This window comes from Arachis ipaensis, chromosome B10 (assembly GCF_059453495.1).
Source record: "Arachis ipaensis isolate K30076 ecotype BB chromosome B10, ASM5945349v1, whole genome shotgun sequence".
NCBI classification, from domain to species: Eukaryota; Viridiplantae; Streptophyta; class Magnoliopsida; order Fabales; family Fabaceae; genus Arachis; species Arachis ipaensis.
The window spans coordinates 149,735,190-149,757,597 of NC_142435.1; the positions used below are offsets into that span (position 1 = coordinate 149,735,190).

Consider the following 22,408-nt stretch of genomic DNA (forward strand, 5'->3'; position numbering starts at 1 on the left):
TAGATTATATAGTAAAAAAAAAATAAACAATCTCAGTAGTTGATTTTATTTTTATATAACAAATTCATCTATGTATTATTTTTTAATAAATTTAGTTTTTTACTACAAATTTAATTTAAATATCTAATCGAAAAACAAAATTACTAAAAAATTACAAATTAATATTAACTAAAATATTAAACTTATGTTGAGGTGGATTTAGAAGATGATAGCGTGAAGTGAAAACAACGAAGCTTTGGGAATTTGGAAAAGAAATGAATCGACCATGATGAGAACTCTTCGTTCTCTTAGTATGTTGCCCAAGCACTTCAAATCAACACTATTCCACCCTCCAACTCCTTTTTCCCTACGTTTTTACTCTGCTGGTACCTCATTCCACTCTTGATGATGAATCATTAGAGCCTGTGAAATTCATTTATTGCTAGAATATTGATCGAATTTGAATTGATGCATTAACAGAAGTGCAACCTCAACTGTCTAAGGAGCTCTTAAGCATAATGGAACGGAGACTGTCTGCTATTGAGTACAGGTCTACCACTCTCAACAATCTTCTCAATCACGTAATGCAATGCAATGCCTTCTTTCATTTCTCTTTTGTTTTTCTTCACAATTTCTAAGTTTAAATCTCACTGTTCATCCGCTATCCTATGTTTTAATTATTCTTGTTACTTGATGACAGCCGGAAATATCACCATCAGAATACGCAAGAGCTAATAAGGAGCTGCGAAAGCTGAGCGGTTCGTTACACCTTATTATTGAGTTGAGGGCTAAACAGAAGGTATTGAACCCTCTTCGTGCGCTTTTTGGGTGTTTCTTTCATTAAGAAAATTCAAAAGGGGGGAAGATAAAGAGTAATGTTAAGTAGCTTTTTTGTTTTGTTTTGTCTTTGCATTAACTTGTGTTACTTTTTTTTTTTCCTACTTTGTGGGGCAAATGATTCGACGGTTTTTCTTTTTTTTTTTTTTCTATTTTTTTAGTTTTTTAATAATTATTAAATAGTTCTGAACTAATTTTAATTATAAATTAATTTTAGAGTGAATACCCATCTAACTCCTGACAATTATCTCGAAAGGACGAGGCCTTCAAGAAAAAAAAAAAAAAAAAGAAAACACTTAACCTGTTCCTGATCTTTTTTTAGGACTGATTAGCCCCTGTACAAAAAAAAATAAAAGTAAATCTCAGAGACCGAATTGGTATTTTTTTTGTCTCAGGAGCCGGGTTGGTATTTTATTTTTGTCAAGAGCCTCGTTGTCTTTTGAAGTAATTGTCAAGAGCTATTTTAAATTTTTTTCTTAATTTTTTATATATTATTTAATTATAAAATCTACTATCTATTTTATAAATTATTATTTTATTATTTATCTATCATATTTGTTAACCATTAAAAACAAAAATCAGGATCTCTATAAATATTTTGATAATGCGAATTAATGAATTTTTTATCTCTCGATCCGCCGTAAAAACTAAGGAATCATGTTTGTTGGTATCTCAATGGATTGAATTCCGCAGAATAATATAGATTTTTTTAAAATTCTAAAAAATTTTTTGTTCAAAACACACCAAAAAAGAATTCCTATGAACTTCTATTGGGGCGGAAGGAATAGGGCATAGTACAAAAAAAATAGAGTGCATTTTGAAATATATAGAATGGGCCCAAAAAGGAGGTAGAGGTGATTGAAGCACAACATGCTGAATCATTTATCTGAACTAATGGATATAATATAGAGCAGAACCGATAGATTGGAGGGAAATAGGTGCAATTTTAAGGTGGAATAGAAGGCACTCAGGCAGTGCTAGAATTGGAAACTAAACAGATGGATTTTAATTCGAGTTCAGGAATAGACCAGAGAGTAAAGTAACACTTCAATTGATTCAATTGAATAAGAAAAAATTCATATTGTACGGCGCAATTAATCGATTATGTAACACTTCTAATTATATGGAATTTTGAGAATTATATTGTCTTGCAAAATTCAATCGATTATGTTGTATTTCTGTAATGGATCAAAAGATAAAAAAATTCATTGATTTGCATTACCAAAATATGTATGGAGGTCATGATTAATAGATCTATTCCGTTGTTGTTTTTATTTCTAATTGTTAATAAATATAATAGATTAATAATAAAATAATAATTTATAAAATAGATGATAGATTTTATAATTAAATAATATATAAAGAATTAATTTATAATTAAAATTAAATAAAAACTATTTGATAATTATTAAAAAATTTAAAAAATATATTTTATTATTGTAACCATATAATAGTCCAAACGTAATGGGACAGATGAATCCTTTGCCTACTTGCTCTTTGTGTAGGAAATTGATGGCTTGAAGTCACTGGTGGTTGAATGTTCCGAAGACAAAGACATGATTAATATGGCGACAGAGGAAATGGGGCAGGCCATAGAGGAAGAACGAAGACTGCAACATTTGCTGTTGAAGTCCTTACTTCCTAAGGACGATGCTGATGAAAGAAACTGCATTTTGGAGGTCAGAGCAGGTGATGTGTCACTGTTGAATAAGAATATCTATTATTTTTTATAATCAAAATTGTTCTCCGATGAATGTGTGTCAAGTTGTCTTGGGTTGTGTTGATTGTTTCTTACTTTTGTTCTGTTTTGACTTCATTTGTTGCCACTTTCATTTGCTTTTACCACTTTTGACAGGCACTGGTGGGGAGGAGGCTTCTTTGTTTGCAATGGACATCTTCAAAATGTAAGGTTGCATTTGTGTCATCGAAATCAAAAGGAAACTACTGTTACATTTTTCTAAAAAGTGATATCGTCTAACATGATACAGGTATGAAAAGTATGCTCACAAGAATGGCTGGAAATTTGAAGTAGTAGATATTGCTCAATCAGATCTTAAAGGATACAAGGTACATATTTTGTACATTCTGTATGATCTGAGTTATGTGCTTTACTCAAGTTCCTGATATAGTAGAACTGCATTTCATCCTTCATCTGATGGATTTCTTGTTTGAACTTCACTTTCTCAGGAAGCTAGTGCAGCAATTGTAGGAGATGGTGCTTTTGGGAAACTAAAATTTGAAAGTGGAATCCATAGAGTACAGGTTTTGGCTACAACCTTTTACCATCCATGAACAAATCTACTTTCTGTCATTGCTGACTTCTTTCTTCCTTTTTTTTAAGAGAGTTCCTGTGACAGAAAAATCAGGACGAGTTCATTCCAGTGCTGTTTCTGTTGCAATCCTCCCTCAGGCTGATGAGGTAATTAATAACTAAGCTTTTTTTTTGAAACAAATGAAGCTCGACACATGAGAGTGGAGCATAAAACAGACAGATACAAAAGCAAATCTAAACACAAGGTTAACAATCCTATGTCATCTCCGGCATTACCATCAACAACCAGTAGGATCAATACCAGTTCACTGTAGGACATCAACAGTTACCTCTTTATTGTTGAAAATCATGTTATTGCGTTCCAACCAAACGTTCCAAATAACCGCAAAGAACCCAGTCAGCCGTCATTATGTTCAAATTATGAATTAGTGCTCTAATTGAGCACTTTTTATTTAAGTATATGAAGTAGTAGTTTATGTTCAGTCTAGTATGAGACAATATGATATGTTTAAGGATATGCAGGTTGATGTTCAATTGAAGAATGAAGACCTAAAAATTGATACCTACAGATCTAGTGGTTCGGGTGGTCAGCATGCAAATACAACAAACAGTGCTGTTAGAATAACTCACATTCCAACTGGGATTACAGTTTCTATACAAAATGAGCGTTCTCAACACCAAGTGAGTATTTTCAAAATATTGGGCATAATTTTCATTTGATGATTTTAACCTGAAATGTGTTCCATCAGTTAAGGTGTCTCATTTCTACATTCTACATATGCTTTCTTATTTCTGTTTAGAACAAGGCCAGAGCACTTAAAGTATTGTGTGCAAAGCTATTTGAAATGGAAAGGCTCCGAGCTCATAGCACACGATCAAAACTTCGGTCAGAACAGGTAGGATTTTTATTGTTGTGAACTGTGTTGAATTGCCTATACCTTATTAGTTTGACTTAGCGTTTGGTGCAGAAATAGAGACCAAAAGACTGAGAGATAGAGATTAAGAGACAGAGACTGAAACTTTAATAACATTTTATACCTAAAATACCCTCATTTTATAGTCTCCTGCGTCTTTTTGGAGGGTACTGAAATACTGAAATTTTGGGTACAGAGACCGAAATTTTAGTACCAATCTCTAAATCAACAAACATAATACTGAGTCTCAATCTTTCAGTTTCTGACCAAGTATCTCAAAACAAAGGCTAAGATTTGTCAAACTGTACAGATTGGCAGCGGTGATAGATCTGAACGCATCCGGACATACAACTTTTCCCAAGGTCGTGTAACTGATCATAGAGTTGGCATAACTTATCACTCAATAGATGATGTGATGCAAGGTGAGAATCTTGAGGTATTTATTGATGCTCTTCTATTGCAACAAGAAATGGATGCAATTGCAACTTTTAGTTCTTCTCATTGACACCAACTGATGGATTCAGGCGTTACTGACGGTTAGTTTGGGGACTCATTTTTGTACTTCACATGCTGAAAAAGAAAAATTCTTGTATTTGAACAAAGATATGCTAGATTTTGAGAGAAAAAAAAAAGTAGAAATTATGATAGATTTAGCATGGCATCAAATCAAATGTATTGTTATAATTGAATGTTTTTATTTATTTATGAAAAACAGAAAAACTTAAATTTAGGGTTGACTACTTCAAATAACAAATAAAAAGGGTTGGTGATATCTTTTCTTTGTTCGAGTCCGAAACGGTGGAACACTTGCCAATGAGTTATAAGTTATAACTCAAACGGCATAGTCTCCCCATACTCAATTAAGAGGTTGTGGATTCGAGTCTCGTATCTTTGATTAAAAAAAAAAAACAACAACAACAACTTCTCTGAAATTGTAGAATTGAGGACAGAGCTGCAGAAAAAAGCTTTTCATATAACTGTCACTGAATTACACCGCCAGCGACATGGATTCCAATTCTGCTTCTGCACTCGATGATGATCCTTCCGAGGATTTTGAGATTACAGGGCTGCACGACAAGCTCAATTTAGGGCACACTCCGTCCTCTTCTCCCCCCTTCATCGCTCGCAAGAAAAGACGCGCCAGCACCACCCTCATCTCCATCTCTCCCGAAAACTTCCGCCAGGTAGTTATTCAATTCAGCAACGGTCGTTTCCCTTTCATCTCACACTGTTCCCTCTTCCCTCCCAGCTACGAATTCTCCAAACAAGAACTGGTTTCTCTGTGGGTAGCCCAGGGACTCTTACAGTGCTCCACCAGGCAGCAGGAGCACGATGCAGCCCAAGTCTTCGATTCGCTCGTCTCCAGCCAAGTTATTGTTCCCTCGAGATCTGATCCGTCCGTGGATTTCGTCCACGGGAAGACGAGGAGGTTACTCTATAGAATCAACCAGGATAAGATCACGTTCTCAGTGCTTGAATACCATATGGTATTGGATGCAAATTGGGATAAAGTACCTAAGAATGTGAAGCATTTGTCAGTGGATTCAAAGAGTGTGGCTTGCGCCTCGGGTTTTGATGTAATTGAGAGGTTTGAAAATCTGAACACGCTATTTCTTGTTCCTGTGCCTGGGTTTTATGTTGAACGCATTCCGCGAAATCTTTTCTTGTGCCTTAAGGGATTGAGGTCTTTGAATTTTAGTAGGAATCTTATATCAGAGCTGCCGAGTTCTATCGGGAGTTTGAAATCGCTTCGGTATCTTGATTTGTCTTATACGCCCATTAAACGCTTGCCTGATTCGCTAGTTAGTCTTTGTAATTTGCAAACTCTTAGGCTTAGGGGATGTTTAGAGTTAGTTGGGTTGCCTAAAGGGATTGGGAAGCTCATTAGTTTGAGGCATCTTGAGCTTGATGTTGTGAGGCAACTGAAATCAATGCCTCCTTGGATGGGTAATTTGATCAATCTTCAAACTCTGCCGGCATTTCTTGTTGGCAAGGATGATGGGTGCCGGATTGTGGAGTTAAAGAAAATGATCAATCTTACGGGTGCATTTTGCATTTCGAGAATTGAGAATGTCTCTGAGTTTTGAGGAAGCAATGGAAGCTGATTTGAGCAGCAAGAAGTTCCTTTGTAGGATACTGTTAAGATGGACCGAGCCAAGGGTTGCCGATGCTAGGAAAGAAGAGCAAATCCTTGAATGCTTAAGACCCCCTCTGGGCCTTGAAGAGTTGGCATTGCTATGCTATGGTGGTTCTAAGCTTCCGAGTTGGATTGCTGATCCTTGTTATGATTGTATGGTTGATATGACTCTACATAACTGTTTGAATTGTGAACACCTTGAGCCCATTGGTAAATTGCCATGTCTTCAATTTTTGCATATCAAAGAAATGTGTAAGCTTCAGAGAATAGATGAAAGATTCTGTAGAGATGGAAAAGGTCAACAGTCTCATGCGTTTCCGACCTTGAAAGAACTTACAATTGAGGCCATGCCTAAATTGGAAGAGTGGGTAGGAGTTCAAGGTGGTGACTTCCCATGTTTACAAAAGCTTAAGGTGGAACATTGCCCCAGCTTAGCCTCGCTTCCACTGCTGTCATGCCTCTATTCGCTTAAGCATTTAGAAATGAATGATTGTCCTGTTATTTCATCTTTGCCTGACGGAGGAGTATCTGCATCTCTTGAATTTCTCTTTATCAGAGATTGCTCTGAGCTGATGAAAAATTGCAGCAAAACAGAAGGAAAAGATTGGGTTAAGATAGCTCATGTTTCCAATGTATTTATTGATGATGAACAACTCTCTTTTAATTGATAATGGCTTTAAGCAGGTAACTTCTAAGTGCTGGTGATAGAGTGAAAGAGAATCAAGAATCTGTTAGAATAACAGATTCTGTATCAAGTAGTTTTACTTTCCATTCGTTAGTTAGTTATAGATAGATAGTGTTAAGACTATATATAGCTTGTACTACTCCTCTGAGAGAACAGATTGAAGTTGCAACAATTCAATGCAACTTCACTCATCAATTCTCTTATTTCTTCATTTTTTTCTCTTCTGTTCCATAAACTCATCTCCTACAGCTGGTGAATCTAGCTTCTAAACTATGCTGTCAAAATCTTGTATACATGTGATTAATCTTCCCGGAATTCATGTCTCCTCCATTTCCGAAACTACTCATTAAACAAAAAAAATGAAGGGTAACTCAGTTTATTAACCAAACATGACTCGAGCACCAAGAAATAAAGTTTTTTTTTTTTTCTCTTTTTTAAGCTTTACATAAATGAGTTTGACTTACCTTTGACTTTGAAAACGGCGCGAGTAAGAGAACAGATCAACTGTCGAAGGAAATGTTTTCACGTAAAAGTAATATTTAAGATATTTAATATATATTATATTAAATAAATATATTAAATTATTTAATAATATTTTTACTGTTATTCATTAAAATGCTGTTAGGTAAAATTCTCCACTATCATTTTTATATGACTATATCTACCCATGAATAATATCATATATATTGATCATAATGTTAAGAAGAAAATAACCTAAAATTATATTATTTATTTTAATATTTATAAATTAAATATATAATATTTATTATATTTAATATTATTTAATTATTTAAAAAATACAAAATAAAAATTTTCTATTTTTATATTCAACTAACATTATAAACTAAATTTAGCAATGTTATAATAGATTCAATATATATATTTGGTTGGCATTAGAGTTGGTTGAAGATAGAGTGAGAATGGAAAGTGTTCTGTTTCAAACAGGCATAGTCTCTGCTTCTTTGCAGGTTATCCTTGACAGATTCACAAGCTTTGCTCATAAAGAGCTTTCTCTTCTCTTTGGTTTTGACAACAACGACCTCAACAAGCTTGAAAGGACACTCTTCAAGGTTCAGTCTCTTGTTGACAATGTTAGAGCCATTAATCACTCATCTTCTTGTTCTTCTCATAATAAGGCCCAACACCTTTGGCTCAGGGACACTCAGAATGCCTTGCATGAAGCTGAGGACTTTCTAGATGAACTTGCCTTGGAAATCTCAAAACTTGCTTCTGCTGATGTCAACGTTGACTTCACCAACAAGGATCAGGTCAGGAACTTGGTCTTTTCTAAGTTTAAGTTTAGTATTCCCTCTCAGATGGTTAAGATGCAGAATAAACTACAAGAGTTAGCTAGGGAAATGGATGGTTCCTATGTAGATGAATTGCACAAATTGGGTATGCCTTGTTCTACTGTAGGGAATTTTCAAACTAGTTCGTTATTGGATGAGTCAGTTGTGATTGGAAGAGAGAGTGATAAGAGAGAAGTTATAAAATTGTTGTTGGATGAGGAAATGGGGGGAAGGTCGAATCTTTCAGTGATTGCGATTGTGGGCATGGGGGGTGTGGGAAAAACTACTCTTGCTCAACTTGTCTACAATAATGTTGATGTGGATAGCAACTTTGATTTGAAAATTTGGGTATCTGTTTCTGTTGAGTATAACATGGAAAGAGTCACAAGGTCAATTGTTGAGTGTGCTTGTAGGGAAAAGGTGAAGTTGTCTGCTTTAGAACCAATTCAAATGAGACTTGAAGAAATACTTAACGGAAAGAAGTTTTTAATAGTATTAGATGGCTTCTGGGATGAGGATGAACATAATTGGGATGTGTTGTGCTTGCCATTGAGAGTTGCTGCTCGAGGGAGTAGAGTACTAGTGACGACTCGAAGCATGCTTGTTTCTAGAATTGTTGCCACTGCTTCTCCTTACCAGTACCATTTGCAGACTTTGTCTGATGAAGATTGTTGGGAATTGCTTAAACAAAGAGCATTCTCAAACATGAGACATGATACTAACAAACAATTAGAATTGAGGGAAACTGGCTTCAAGATTGCACAAAAATGTGATGGGCTACCACTGGCAGCTAGAGTTCTCGGAAGCACCCTACGCTTTAGATCCGATGAAATGGAGTGGGATGACATCCTGAAAAGCAACACATGGGACATTCCAGAGAATCGAAGTCAAGTAATTCCAGCATTGAAACTGAGTTATGATCTTTTGGATGCTTGCTTGAAAAGGTGTTTTGCCTATTGCTCTTGATGGTTTCAGTGGCTAAGAGAAGGGGGGGTTGAATCTTAGCCCCCTTTTTGCTTGCTAATGCTTGTTGGATTCAGAGGAGACTTTTCTGTTTTTAGCTCGTCCCTAGCCACGAGACATTTTCATTTTGTCTCGTCACTTGGCACGAGACATTTTTGGTTTTTGCTCCTGTGCAGTAGAAAACAGAAATGGAGTAGGAGAGGAAGAAAATTACACCACAATATATCCTGGTTCGGCTGCTAAGTGCAGTGCAGCCTACATCCAGTCTCCATCACAACAATGATGGAATTTCACTATAATCAACAGATTACAACTTGTAAAGTGCTAACCCAACTTACAAGGGGATTCCCACAGAATCATGAAACACAACATAGATGACCAAAGGAACTCTAAGACATCTATGGCTTTTTCTTTCAATTTTGCACTCTCTGCCTTTTTCCGCTCTATGGCTTTTTCATTACAAACCTCACTGTTTGCCTTTTACCATGAGACTCAAGACATGACAAAATTAAACAGAAAAATACAAAACTGAATACATTGAAGGAGAAGAGAAATCTGTTAGCTCAGGTAGCTCTGAGAACTCTGTGCATTGCACTCTCAAATTTTCTCCTTGCTTCAAACAATGGCTGTCCACCCTTAATATAGAAGAGGGGAGCCTCCACTTATTGAAGCCAAAACTGAACCAACTTCTTCCTCCTTCAACAAAACCGGTTCGGCCACATAGAGAGAGAAGAGATAACCATGCATTAACCAACATGCAATTACCTCTAGTCCTTTCTTGATCATCACCCTTCATCAATCCGAGCTCTCCATCCTTGGCTTGCTCTCCAAGATGAAATTCTGGCCCTTGATGCTTCATGATGATGATGACTTCATCTGCTTCAATCTCTGCCTTCAACCATCACTTCGCCACTCTAGCTACTTCCTGTGGTGGTTGAGCAGAATCGAAGACAAGCCATGCTTCAAGAATCTCCTCCAGCTGGCCGAATCTTCTTCTTCCTTTTTGAGCATGGAGAAGCCAAGATTACCTCACCAAATCTATCCATAAATGGTGACAATCTCAGCCACAGCTCATTTTTATTTTAGTATGTTTTCTTGCCATCATTGTGATGGTCTTTAGGCTTGCTTTCTCTTCCTTTCGGTAGCTTATTTTTGCTTCCATGGCTACCAATGTTTCCTGTGTAATAACCGAAGAGAGAAAGAAGTGAGAGAGAAGAAAGAGTCTGAAGAAAAGCAATAGTGGTTAAACTAATTAATTGAAGAATATCTTGCTTTTGCTTCCCTTAGTTGGCGTGTAGCAATGATGCCCTTTAGTCAAATCAATCTTCTCTCTCTTGCTTATATTCCCAATGTTTAAATTGGCTTTGAAATCCTTTCAGGAAGAGTAATGGAATCCGTTGGAAGCATTTGAGAATTTGCTATTCTTTGCTTCATGGATTCGGACAAGGCATGAGTAACACTCATGGAATTGGGCTTGGTTGCTATAATCAATTTGATCTTGGCCCATTAATAACATTTGCTTTCCTGATAAAACTTGGAGCATGCATAAAACAAATGGAAGGCATGTAACACACTTGGGCTTAGAGCAATCAAAATTATTTGGCCCAAGTAACATTAAATCAGCCACATTCATTTTTTGTTATTAAAACCAAGGCTGAGTGAAATTTTGGGCTGGCACAATAAATTTGTTTTCGGCCCAATATTAATCCTGCACAACAAAATTATTTTAATTAACACATTAACCAAGATTAGCTTAATAATTTTGCTGTTAATAATGTTTGATCATCATCAATTTAGTTTAGAGTTTTCCAAACTCATCAATCTCCCCCTTGATGACAAACATTATTAAAATTGAAATGGAAAGAAATTTAAAGATAGAGTAAAGAATACTCCCTTTGAAGATTGAATTTCTTCCCCTTTCAAATTGTCACATGGCTCCCCCTTAATATGTGCTATTTTTATCAAGGGAAGCACTTAACCTGTAACAATTGGATCAAGCTTCAAGTAACAATGTTATTCAACATATTTTATTTTGAAATGTTGAATGCTTGATTTATGAGCAGAATGTGATGATAATCAAAACTCATTTGTTATCAATAAATTGATTATCTGCTCAAACATACACATATCAACAAAACACAAACCAGTGTTGTTCAGAAAGTTTCCAAATATTTTCCAGTCCAGATATCAGAGCAATGTCATTCAAAATAAGGAAAATATTTTCGAAACACATATTAGCACATCAAAGCATGGCAGTTGTTAAATAACACATCTTAAAGGAACTGCCAAATATAAATCTTCAAACCAACAGGTTTATCAAACATGAACCAATCAGCCAATTATATCAAACATCATAATAACCAAATGCCAAATGCAGTTCATACAGCAAGGATCATAATAGAACAAAAATCAGCCAAGCATCACAATATATTAAACATTATAATAAGCCAAATGCCTTCTTTGAACAAGGATAATCATGAATTTTCAATTTGAAAATTTCAACCCTTGTCCCCTGTTTTTCCAGCCCCTGTTTCATTCCAATTTCAATTTTGGAATTTAAATTTCCTCCCCCTTTTGGCATCAAGGGACATAGAAGACCTGCAACAAGAGAAATGAGCAATACATAATATTTATAACAAAGCAGTAATTGTTCAGAGTATCATACGGCAGGGAGTACCAAGTCATGCCTTTACAAAAAACAAAAGAAGGATTGAGCCTATTGTTGCCAATATCAAATAAAAGTAGAGGAATAGTCACTAATCATCAGAAACATTGAACTCAGAACCAGAATCATCTTCAGAATCTCCTGTTCCCATTTCATCATCAAAGGTTTGAATCATGAAACCGACCCTTTCATAGCACTTCTTCCAGGCTTTCTCATTTGCATATGCCAATTTCCGGGCAGCCTTGCTTGACTTTAGCATCAATTTGGACATATTGCGGAATTCACTGAGAGCCTCCCTGATGGATGCCGTGACCTTTGAGGGTTCAGGGTGGCTTTCCAAATCGCTTAGAGAGGGTTCGGAGGCAACAGACTGCTTGCTTTTCTTGTTCGAAACTCCTCCTCCTTTAATCTGTGACACTTTGTTCTCAACAGATTCATTAGACAAATCAACCTTAAAATATTCAAATATACATGTAAGAAACATGCCATAAGGAAGATTAGCCTTTTTTGTGCTTCTTACTGCTTCCCACATATGACGTGTCATAATATAAGCAAATGAAATTGGAGTGGAAGTAATAAGAGCAAAGAGGATGATAGAGTCAGAAACTGTTACTCTATGATGAGAACCACTTTGAGGAGTGATGATATGAGTGATGATACGGTGTAACAGAGAGTTCTCTGGGCCGAGGGATTTGTGAGTTGGGATTAATCCATCAAGCCCGGACAGGTTGGCACAGATGTGTTGCATGACAGTTTGTTGAGTAACTCCCACTTGATCATCCCATTTATCAACCATATAAACCTTTGGTCCCTCATCTTCATACCCAAGAGCAGCACCAATGGTTTGAGGGGTGAGGGTTATGTAAACACGCTTGACATAAGAGTGGATTGACCCACCAATCAAGCGCATGTTTGCATAAAATTCCCGGACCAGCCCCGGGTATACCAATTTCTGAATGTGAGTCAGAGGAGTCCATTTCAGAGCATCAAACAGAGACGAAAAGTTCATTCCTTTGGTCGCAAGATTTGGAAGGTTCACCAAGTAAGAGGGGCAGAGATTGCGCTGCAGAAGAACGTCTTTGTGAAATTCATAGAAGGCACATGAGTGGAAGCGAGAAGGATCAAAATGTGAATGAGTTTTGTGGAATTTGTTTTTGAACTCTAGAGATTCCAGATTGGGGGGTTCGCTTGTGTCATGCAGAGTAAAGGTTTTCTGTTTCTTGTGAGAGCTTTTTGCATGAGAGGTAGATCTTTTTGGTGGTGATGGAGGTGGAGTAGTCTGTGATGCTTCTTCATCTTCTTCAACATTTGGTTGCTTGTTCTTCCCTGTCTTGCCTCTCCCTGAGGTTTTCTGAGCAATAACCTTTCGGCGCATGGTTTCGGTTTTCTTGGAGGGAGGTGACTGAGTAGAGGATGAGGTAGAATGGAGATGGATATGTGTATGAGTTGGAGGTGATGAGAAAGGTGGGTTTTTTGGAATGGGGGTTCGGCTACTTCGCCTAACAGCGGTTTTCTTTTTCATGGTGGATGAATGATGGGTTGAATATGAAGGGGTGAAGGCCGAATGAGAGGAGGATGAAGGGAGGTTAGAGGTGCAATAAATGAGGATTGGAGAGAGATGATGGGAGGTTAATGACCATAATGGCACGGTTATTATCCAAATGGAAGTTTCAAAAAGTGATAAAGAGGGAGTTTTTCCTTGAATCAAGGGATTTAGTTGGAAGGAAAAGATATGATTTGACAACATGTATCTTACAACTAGATTTGAAAAGACAATCTAAGAGATTTTGTGATTTTATTTTTCAAGGAAGGAATAACTAACTAAACTGCCATGGTGGGGTCAGAATTTATTAGGTGGGGCCCAGGAGAATTTAAATCTGTGTTGCCTCCCCCTGAACAGAGCTCCTCTATCAAGCTTGCGTTTTTATCTCGTCCAAACCTACGAGACAAAACTGAACAGAGTTAAAAAATTCACAAATTTTCAATGAAACTTAAATCAAACATTCCCAAACTTTTTCTTAAGGTACAGAATCTGTCTTCACAGAGTGGTTTTGTAAAAATATCAGCAATTTGGTCTTCAGATTTTACAAATTGAATATCAATAGTTCCCTTTTGCACATGTTCTCTAATGAAATGATATTTAATTTCAATGTGCTTTGTTCTAGAGTGCAGAACAGGATTTTTTGAGATGTTTATAGCACTCATATTGTCACAAAATAAGGGTATACTATTGATTTTTAATTTGTAATCTTCTAATTGTGTTTTTAACCAAATTAGTTGAGTGCAACATGCAGATGCGGAAATGTATTCCGCTTCAGCTGTGGATAAAGCCACTGTGGCTTGTTTCTTGCTTGACCACATATTGAGTGAGCTTCCAAGGAAGCAACACATGCCGGACGTGCTTCTTCTATCCACTCTATCTCCTGCATAATCTGCATCACAAAACCCTACTGCACAAAATTCATCAGATTTAGGATACCACAAGCCATAATCACAAGTTCCCTTAATGTATCTAATGATGCGTTTAACAGCCGTAAGATGGGATTCTTTTGGGTGAGATTGAAATCTTGAACATACACCCACACTTTGAACAATATCCGGTCTAGAGGAGGTAAGGTACATGAGTGAACCTATCATTCCTCTATACCTTGTTTCATCCACATCTTGACCATCATCATCCTTTTCAAGTTTTGTGTTGGGATGCATTGGTGTACCCATTGCTTTGGAATTTTCTAGGCCAAATTTTTTGATAAGTTCTTTTGCATACTTTCCTTGGTAAATAAAAGTACCACTAGGAGTTTGTTTAATTTGGAGGCCAAGAAAAAAAGTAAGCTCTCCCATTAAACTCATTTCAAACTCACTAGTCATGAGTTTTCCAAACTCTTCACACAAGGAAATGTTGGCCGATCCAAATACAATGTCATCAACATAAACTTGAACAAGAAGTATGTCATCATTAGATGCTTTGATAAATAAAGTAGTGTCGGTGGTACCCCTTTGAAATTGATTTTCCAACAAGAAGGCACTAAGCCTTTCATACCAAGCTCTTGGAGCTTGTCTAAGACCATAAAGAGCCTTAGTTAATTTGAAAACATGATTTGGAAACTCTTTTTGTTCAAAACCGGGGGGTTGAGCCACATACACTTCTCTATCAATAAAGCCATTAAGGAAAGCACACTTAACATCCATTTGAAACATTTTGAAACCTTTATGGGCGGCATAGGCAAGAAGCAATCTAATTGCTTCCATTCTAGCTACCGGAGCAAAAGACTCATCAAAATCTATACCCTCTTCTTGATCGTAACCTTGGGCCACTAATCTAGCCTTGTTCCGAACAACTTGTCCATCCTCACCAAGTTTATTTTTAAATACCCACTTAGTACCGGTAACTTTCTTACCATCCGGATGAGGTACTAGTGTCCAAACCTCATTCTTGTCAAATTGAGCAAGCTCTTCTTGCATTGCTTTAACCCATGATGGATCGTCAAGAGCTTGTTTGACATTGTTGGGCTCTATTTGTGACAAGAAAGCAAGATTGCTAGGTTCGGCTTGTCTTTTGGTGGATGATCTTGTTGTTACACCATGAGAGGGATCACCAATGATGAAATCATGAGGATAACCCCTCATAGATTTCCATTCTCTAGGCTTTCGGATGGGTGTAGTACTTTGATGATCTTCTGGTGGTCTCACTGTTTCAGTTGCTCGTGCCTGTTCAGGAGACAAAATGGAAATATCTCCTCCAATCTGACGAGACAAAACCGGGCTGACAGATTCTTCACTTTGAACAGTTTTGGGGTTTTCTTTACTTGTTCCAGCCTCTTCACAATCTGAATCAATATCCTTCACAATACTGGGAATTAAGTTAGAATCACAAAAAGTAACATGTATGGATTCCTCTATTGTCCTATGCTCCTTGAGATAAACTCTATAGGCCTTGCTTGTGGTGGAGTATCCAACAAACATTCCTTCATAGGATTTTGGATCAAACTTTCCAAGATTTTCTTTATTATTAAGCACAAAACATTTGCATCCAAAAACATGAAAGTACTTAAGATTTGGAGGGGTTCCTTTCCATAGCTCATAAGGTGTTTTCTTTAACCCTTTTCTAATGATTGTTCTATTCAGAATATAACATGCTGTGTTCACAGCTTCAGCCCATAAGAATTTAGGAATTTCACTTTCACATAACATAGCCCTAGTCATTTCTTGAAGGCTTCTATTCCTTCTTTCAACCACTCCATTTTGTTGGGGGGTTCTAGGACATGAAAAATTGTGAGAAATCCCTAAGTCATCACAGAATTTTTCAAAATCTTGATTTTCAAATTCTCTTCCATGATCACTTCTTAAATGGGCAATTTTCAAATCCTTTTCATTTTGAATTTTCTTACAAAGGGTTGAAAAAGCATGAAAGGCATCATTCTTATGGGCAAGGAAAAGTACCCAACCAAATCTAGAGTAATCATCTACCACCACAAGACCATAATGTTTACCTCCTAAACTTTGAGTTCTAGTAGGACCAAAAAGATCAATATGTAACATTTCCAATGGCCGTTTGGTTGAGATTCCATCTTTTGATTTAAAAGAGGATTTTACTTGTTTGCCTAATTGACAAGCGTCACAAGTAAGATCCTTATCAAACTTGATGTTTGGGATCCCTCTAACCAAATTTCTTTTAACTAGCTTAGAAATTTGATACATGCTAGCATGTCCCAACTTTCTATGCCAAAGCCATTTTTCAGATTCAAAAGATGTGAAGCATGTTACATTTTGTTCCTTTAAATCCTCAAGAGTTAATCCATACACATTGTTGCATCTTTTAGCTTCAAAAAGAACATTCCCAGTTTTTTCACACACAACTAAACAAACAGATTTCTTAAAAATAACTTCAAAACCCAAATCACAAAGTTGACTAACACTAAGCAAATTATGTTTCAAGCCATGTACAAGGAGAACATCATTTATACAAGAAGAAAAGTTTTTACCAACTTTCCCAACAGCCACAATTTTTCCTTTTGCATCATCACCGAAAGTGACAAGTCCTCCATCATAGTCATCAAGCTTTATGAAGAAGGTTGCCTTTCCGGTCATATGCCTAGAGCATCCGCTATCCATATACCACACATTTTCCTTCCTTTTGGATGCTAGGCACACCTACAAATCAATGCTTAAGTAACCTTAGGTATCCAAATCTTTTTGGATCCTTTTACGTTAAACCATCTTCTATGTCCTAAGCCATTGTAATCAAAAACAATTTTATAAACTTTGTCACCAACCATTCTTTCACCGAAAAAGCATTGAATGGGAAAGTGTCCATTCCGATTGCATAGTCTACAAAACCTTGGAGTTGTCTTTTTGTTAAAGTAGGTGGGATCTTGAAATCTTGTGTCATTAGAAGATGAAGCAATATTTTCAAAATGTGAATTTTCAGATTTATGAAACCCCAACCCAGCCTTATCATAAAGAGGTTTTTGACTAGCCAAGATGTGATTTAAACTTTCAGAACTTTGTGTAAATTTGGCCAAGTCTTCCTCAAGTCTTTTAACCTTTTTAAGCAACTCTTCATTTTGTTTAAAACAGTCCACATATGCAAGAACACAATGGTTACTTTCACAGCTCCTAACTTGGGCTCTTAACTGCTTATTTTCTTCAACAAGATCACAAGCAGTTTCGGCCTCTCTCACTTTTTCTTTTAGAAAACTGTTTTCGGCCTTAAGAATGGTAATTTGCTGTTCAAGTTCTTGATTTTCCAGCAGAAAACATCTTATTTTTTCAGAAAGGTGGTCTATCATAAGATGGAGATCTTCAGTGTTAGGGTTATGAAAGACTACCTGATCTATGTGGTCTGCCATGAGACATGTTTGTGACTTGGTCTCGGTTTCTTCATCATCATCATCAGAATCATTCTCCAAGTCTTCCCATGTGGCCATCAGTCCTTTCTTCTTTCCTCTTTTTGGCTTTTCCTCCTTCTTCAGCTTGGGACAATTAGATTTGAAATGCCCCATTTCCTTGCAATTGTAGCAAGTTACCTTGCTGAGGTCTTTCTTCACTTTCCTTGTGCTGCTGCCTTTGCCTCTGAGTTTAGCCATTTTCCTGAATTTTTTTGCAAATAAAACAAACTCATTTTCAGAAGAGTTATCACTGGATTCATCATCCAGGGGGTTAGTCACAGAAGAAAATGCAATTCCTTTCTTTTTTGTATCTTTTTTCAAATAGGTATTTTCAAAAGCAAGAAGATTTCCTCTCAAATCATCAAGTGTCATGGAGTCTAAGCTACTACTCTCAGAAATAATTAAAGCTTTAGTCTCCCACTCTTTTGTGAGACATCTCAACACTCTTCTCACTAGCACAGAATCAGAATGTGTAATTCCCAGAGCATCTAAGCCAACAATGATAGCATTGAAACGTTCAAATAGTTCATCAATGGACTCTCCTTCCTTCATTGCAAACGTTTCATATTCTCTGTTTAGCATATCTGCCCGAGTCTTCTTGACAATGGTGGTTCCTTCATGGGTGATTTGCAATTTGTCCCAGATTTCCTTTGCCGTTGTGCATCTTGATACCCGTCGGTACTCCTCAAAGCTGATAGCACAATTGAGCAGATTTATTGCCTTGGCATTTAACTCCACCTTCTTCCTATCTTCCTCGGTCCATCTTGCTTCTGGTTTGAGAGAAACAACTCCTTCTGCACTTGTGGTAGTTGGATATTTAGGCCCTTCGAGAATAATCTTCCAAAGTCTGTAGTCCACTGCTTGTATGAATATTTTCATCCTCTCCTTCCAATAGGTATAATTTTTCCCATTGAAAAGAGGGGGTCTGTTGCTTGATTGTCCTTCAGTTAGATTATAAGACACCACATTTGCGCCACTATTTTCTGCCATGAGGATCTTTACTCCAAGCTGCAAAGCTTGATCTCTTTGAGACCAAGCTCTGATACCAATTGATGGTTTCAGTGGCTAAGAGAAGGGGGGGTTGAATCTTAGCCCCCTTTTTGCTTGCTAATGCTTGCTGGATTCAGAGGAGACTTTTCTGTTTTTAGCTCGTCCCTAGCCACGAGACATTTTCATTTTGTCTCGTCACTTGGCACGAGACATTTTTGGTTTTTGCTCCTGTGCAGTAGAAAACAGAAATGGAGTAGGAGAGGAAGAAAATTACACCACAATATATCCTGGTTCGGCTGCTAAGTGCAGTGCAGCCTACATCCAGTCTCCATCACAACAATGATGGAATTTCACTATAATCAACAGATTACAACTTGTAAAGTGCTAACCCAACTTACAAGGGGATTCCCACAGAATCATGAAACACAACATAGATGACCAAAGGAACTCTAAGACATCTATGGCTTTTTCTTTCAATTTTGCACTCTCTGCCTTTTTCCGCTCTATGGCTTTTTCATTACAAACCTCACTGTTTGCCTTTTACCATGAGACTCAAGACATGACAAAATTAAACAGAAACATACAAAACTGAATACATTGAAGGAGAAGAGAAATCTGTTAGCTCAGGTAGCTCTGAGAACTCTGTGCATTGCACTCTCAAATTTTCTCCTTGCTTCAAACAATGGCTGTCCACCCTTAATATAGAAGAGGGGAGCCTCCACTTATTGAAGCCAAAACTGAACCAACTTCTTCCTCCTTCAACAAAACCGGTTCGGCCACATAGAGAGAGAAGAGATAACCATGCATTAACCAACATGCAATTACCTCTAGTCCTTTCTTGATCATCACCCTTCATCAATCCGAGCTCTCCATCCTTGGCTTGCTCTCCAAGATGAAATTCTGGCCCTTGATGCTTCATGATGATGATGACTTCATCTGCTTCAATCTCTGCCTTCAACCATCACTTCGCCACTCTAGCTACTTCCTGTGGTGGTTGAGCAGAATCGAAGACAAGCCATGCTTCAAGAATCTCCTCCAGCTGGCCGAATCTTCTTCTTCCTTTTTGAGCATGGAGAAGCCAAGATTACCTCACCAAATCTGTCCATAAATGGTGACAATCTCAGCCACAGCTCATTTTTATTTTAGTATGTTTTCTTGCCATCATTGTGATGGTCTTTAGGCTTGCTTTCTCTTCCTTTCGGTAGCTTATTTTTGCTTCCATGGCTACCAATGTTTCCTGTGTAATAACCGAAGAGAGAAAGAAGTGAGAGAGAAGAAAGAGTCTGAAGAAAAGCAATAGTGGTTAAACTAATTAATTGAAGAATATCTTGCTTTTGCTTCCCTTAGTTGGCGTGTAGCAATGATGCCCTTTAGTCAAATCAATCTTCTCTCTCTTGCTTATATTCCCAATGTTTAAATTGGCTTTGAAATCCTTTCAGGAAGAGTAATGGAATCCGTTGGAAGCATTTGAGAATTTGTTATTCTTTGCTTCATGGATTCGGACAAGGCATGAGTAACACTCATGGAATTGGGCTTGGTTGCTATAATCAATTTGATCTTGGCCCATTAATAACATTTGCTTTCCTGATAAAACTTGGAGCATGCATAAAACAAATGGAAGGCATGTAACACACTTGGGCTTAGAGCAATCAAAATTATTTGGCCCAAGTAACATTAAATCAGCCACATTCATTTTTTGTTATTAAAACCAAGGCTGAGTGAAATTTTGGGCTGGCACAATAAATTTGTTTTCGGCCCAATATTAATCCTGCACAACAAAATTATTTTAATTAACACATTAACCAAGATTAGCTTAATAATTTTGCTGTTAATAATGTTTGATCATCATCAATTTAGTTTAGAGTTTTCCAAACTCATCAGCTCTATTTTTCCTGCAAGTTTTGAATTCAAGAAGGATGATTTGGTCCAATTGTGGGTGTCAGAAGGCTTTGTTCAACCAAGAGGAACAAGAAGAGCTGAAGACATTGGCAAACAGTATTTTGATATATTATTTCAAAGGTCCTTCTTTCAATGTTCACACCAAGATCTTCAAAATCAGCCAGTGTATAAAATGCACAAGCTCATTCATGACCTTGCTCAGTTTGTTTCTGATGAAGCTTGTCTTAGAATGGAGGATGGCAAGTCATTGCCATGGGGTGATTTGAGATGTGTCAGACATTCATCTTTGGTATGTAAAGACATTAAGGTAGAAAGTCTGAAGGCTTTCCTTAAGTGTGGTCGTCTGAGAACTTTCATTCTGTTGTCTCAAGGTGTGTGCCAAATGGATCAAATCCCTTATGAGTTTTTTTCTGAATCTCAGATACATAAGGGTGCTGAATTTGAGCTTTTCCAATATTAGTGAGCTGCCTAACTCAATTGGAACTTTGAAACACCTCCGACACCTTGATGTCTCGGAAACTCATGTTGAGAAGCTGCCTGAATCAGTAACAGATTTAAATGGGATAGAGATACTTATGCTCAACAACTGCTTCAAACTACTTCAGTTGCCTAAAAAGATGAAAAATCTTACCAACCTCAGGCACCTTGAATTGGACATAAAACGCCAAATTAGTTCTATGCCAAAGGAATTTGGAAAGTTAACAAACCTTCAAACCTTATCGGCGTTCATCGTAGGCAAAGAGAAAGGACAATGCATAGAAGAGCTTAAAGACATGAGATTCCTTCATGGGTCCATATGTATAGTCAATCTTGAAAATGTGACTAATATGAGAGAAGCCGTCGCGGCTAAGTTAGAACAAAAGCCATGCTTGGAAGGCTTGGAGTTGCAATGGAATGAGTTTAAAGATGGCCTAGAAGAGCAACAAATCTTGGCTGGTCTTCAACCTCATAATAGGATCAAATGGTTAACTATAACAGGTTATGGTGGTTTTATGTTTCCAAGTTGGTTGGGAAACCCAACATTTTGCAGGATTGAGAGAATTCTTTTGCAAAATTGTCGTTATTGTAAAGTATTCCCTTCTCTTGGCCAGCTTCCAATGCTTAAACATCTTTATGTGGAAGAGATGCATGATTTGACACGCGTGGATGATGAGTCCCAAGGTCCAAACAGTTTTCCATCTTTGCAGTCTCTTACATTTCATAATCTGCAGAACTTGCAACAATGGAAGGATTTGAAAGCAGGGGATATGCCTAACCTCACTCATCTTACAGTAATAGATTGTCCAAGCTTGAACTTTCTTCCTTCACTTCATTATCTTACAAGACTTGAGAGCTTAGAGATTTCTCAATGTCCCAAGCTTCAATGCTTACCAGCAGAAGGTTTACCGGATTCACTGGAATGTCTAATCATCATAGACTGTTCTGTTCTGAAGGAAAGATGCAGAGTTCATGAAGGTGAAGATTGGAACAAGATACAGTCCATCCCTAAAGTTGAGATTGATTATGAGGATATATTTTGGTGACAACATTGAAGGAAATCCATTTCATCTACCTCAACTGAAGAACATCTCAACCCTGTGATAGCTCTAATGTGAAATCTTATGATTTGGCAATGTGAAAACTGAAAACTGAAGACTTCAGTGCGTTTAGTTTGCGTTTTTATTTTCTGTTTTCATTTTTAGTATTTTCTGTTGTTTGGATTTTAGGAACGAAAAAGTGAAAACAGGAGATGAAAACAAAAAACAGGATTTTATTGTTTTCAACTTTTCCTTCACAAAATCCAAACAACAGAAAATACTGAAAAAGAGTATGTAAGTTATTTTGCCCCATTCTTTGCATTCCACATTGTTGCAATTTTATTTTATGGAAAAGTCTACGGGGCCAGCAACT

The 22,408-nt window shown here is 37.1% G+C and overlaps 5 protein-coding genes across 5 annotated transcripts; 4 read left to right on the plus strand and 1 right to left on the minus strand.

The window, feature by feature from the left end:
• The first annotated feature begins 268 nt into the window (after positions 1-268).
• LOC107620762 (peptide chain release factor 1, mitochondrial) lies at positions 269-4,653 on the plus strand. Its single transcript, XM_088487041.1, has 11 exons — positions 269-365; positions 460-560; positions 680-778; positions 2,322-2,505; positions 2,672-2,720; positions 2,805-2,883; positions 3,004-3,078; positions 3,158-3,235; positions 3,611-3,769; positions 3,889-3,984; positions 4,313-4,653. The coding sequence occupies exons 1-11, from the start codon at positions 269-271 to the stop codon at positions 4,505-4,507; spliced, it is 1,212 nt and encodes a 403-aa protein (XP_088343167.1). The 3' UTR covers positions 4,508-4,653.
• A 105-nt stretch (positions 4,654-4,758) lies between these two features.
• Positions 4,759-7,094, plus strand: LOC107621177 (putative disease resistance protein At3g14460). The gene has a single exon (XM_088487044.1). The coding sequence runs from the start codon at positions 5,007-5,009 to the stop codon at positions 6,087-6,089; it is 1,083 nt and encodes a 360-aa protein (XP_088343170.1). The 5' UTR covers positions 4,759-5,006; the 3' UTR covers positions 6,090-7,094.
• A 650-nt stretch (positions 7,095-7,744) lies between these two features.
• LOC107621176 (putative disease resistance protein RGA3) lies at positions 7,745-9,079 on the plus strand. Its single transcript, XM_016323211.3, has one exon. It carries the CDS (start codon positions 7,745-7,747, stop codon positions 9,077-9,079), a length of 1,335 nt encoding a protein of 444 aa, XP_016178697.3.
• A 7,827-nt stretch (positions 9,080-16,906) lies between these two features.
• LOC148582074 (uncharacterized) lies at positions 16,907-18,619 on the minus strand. Its single transcript, XM_088500820.1, has one exon. It carries the CDS (start codon positions 18,617-18,619, stop codon positions 16,907-16,909), a length of 1,713 nt encoding a protein of 570 aa, XP_088356946.1.
• A 2,071-nt stretch (positions 18,620-20,690) lies between these two features.
• On the plus strand, positions 20,691-22,041 carry LOC107621174 (disease resistance protein RGA2-like). The gene is made up of 2 exons (XM_021114756.2): positions 20,691-20,807; positions 20,890-22,041. Exons 1-2 carry the CDS (start codon positions 20,691-20,693, stop codon positions 22,039-22,041), a joined length of 1,269 nt encoding a protein of 422 aa, XP_020970415.2.
• The last annotated feature ends 367 nt before the right edge of the window (positions 22,042-22,408 follow it).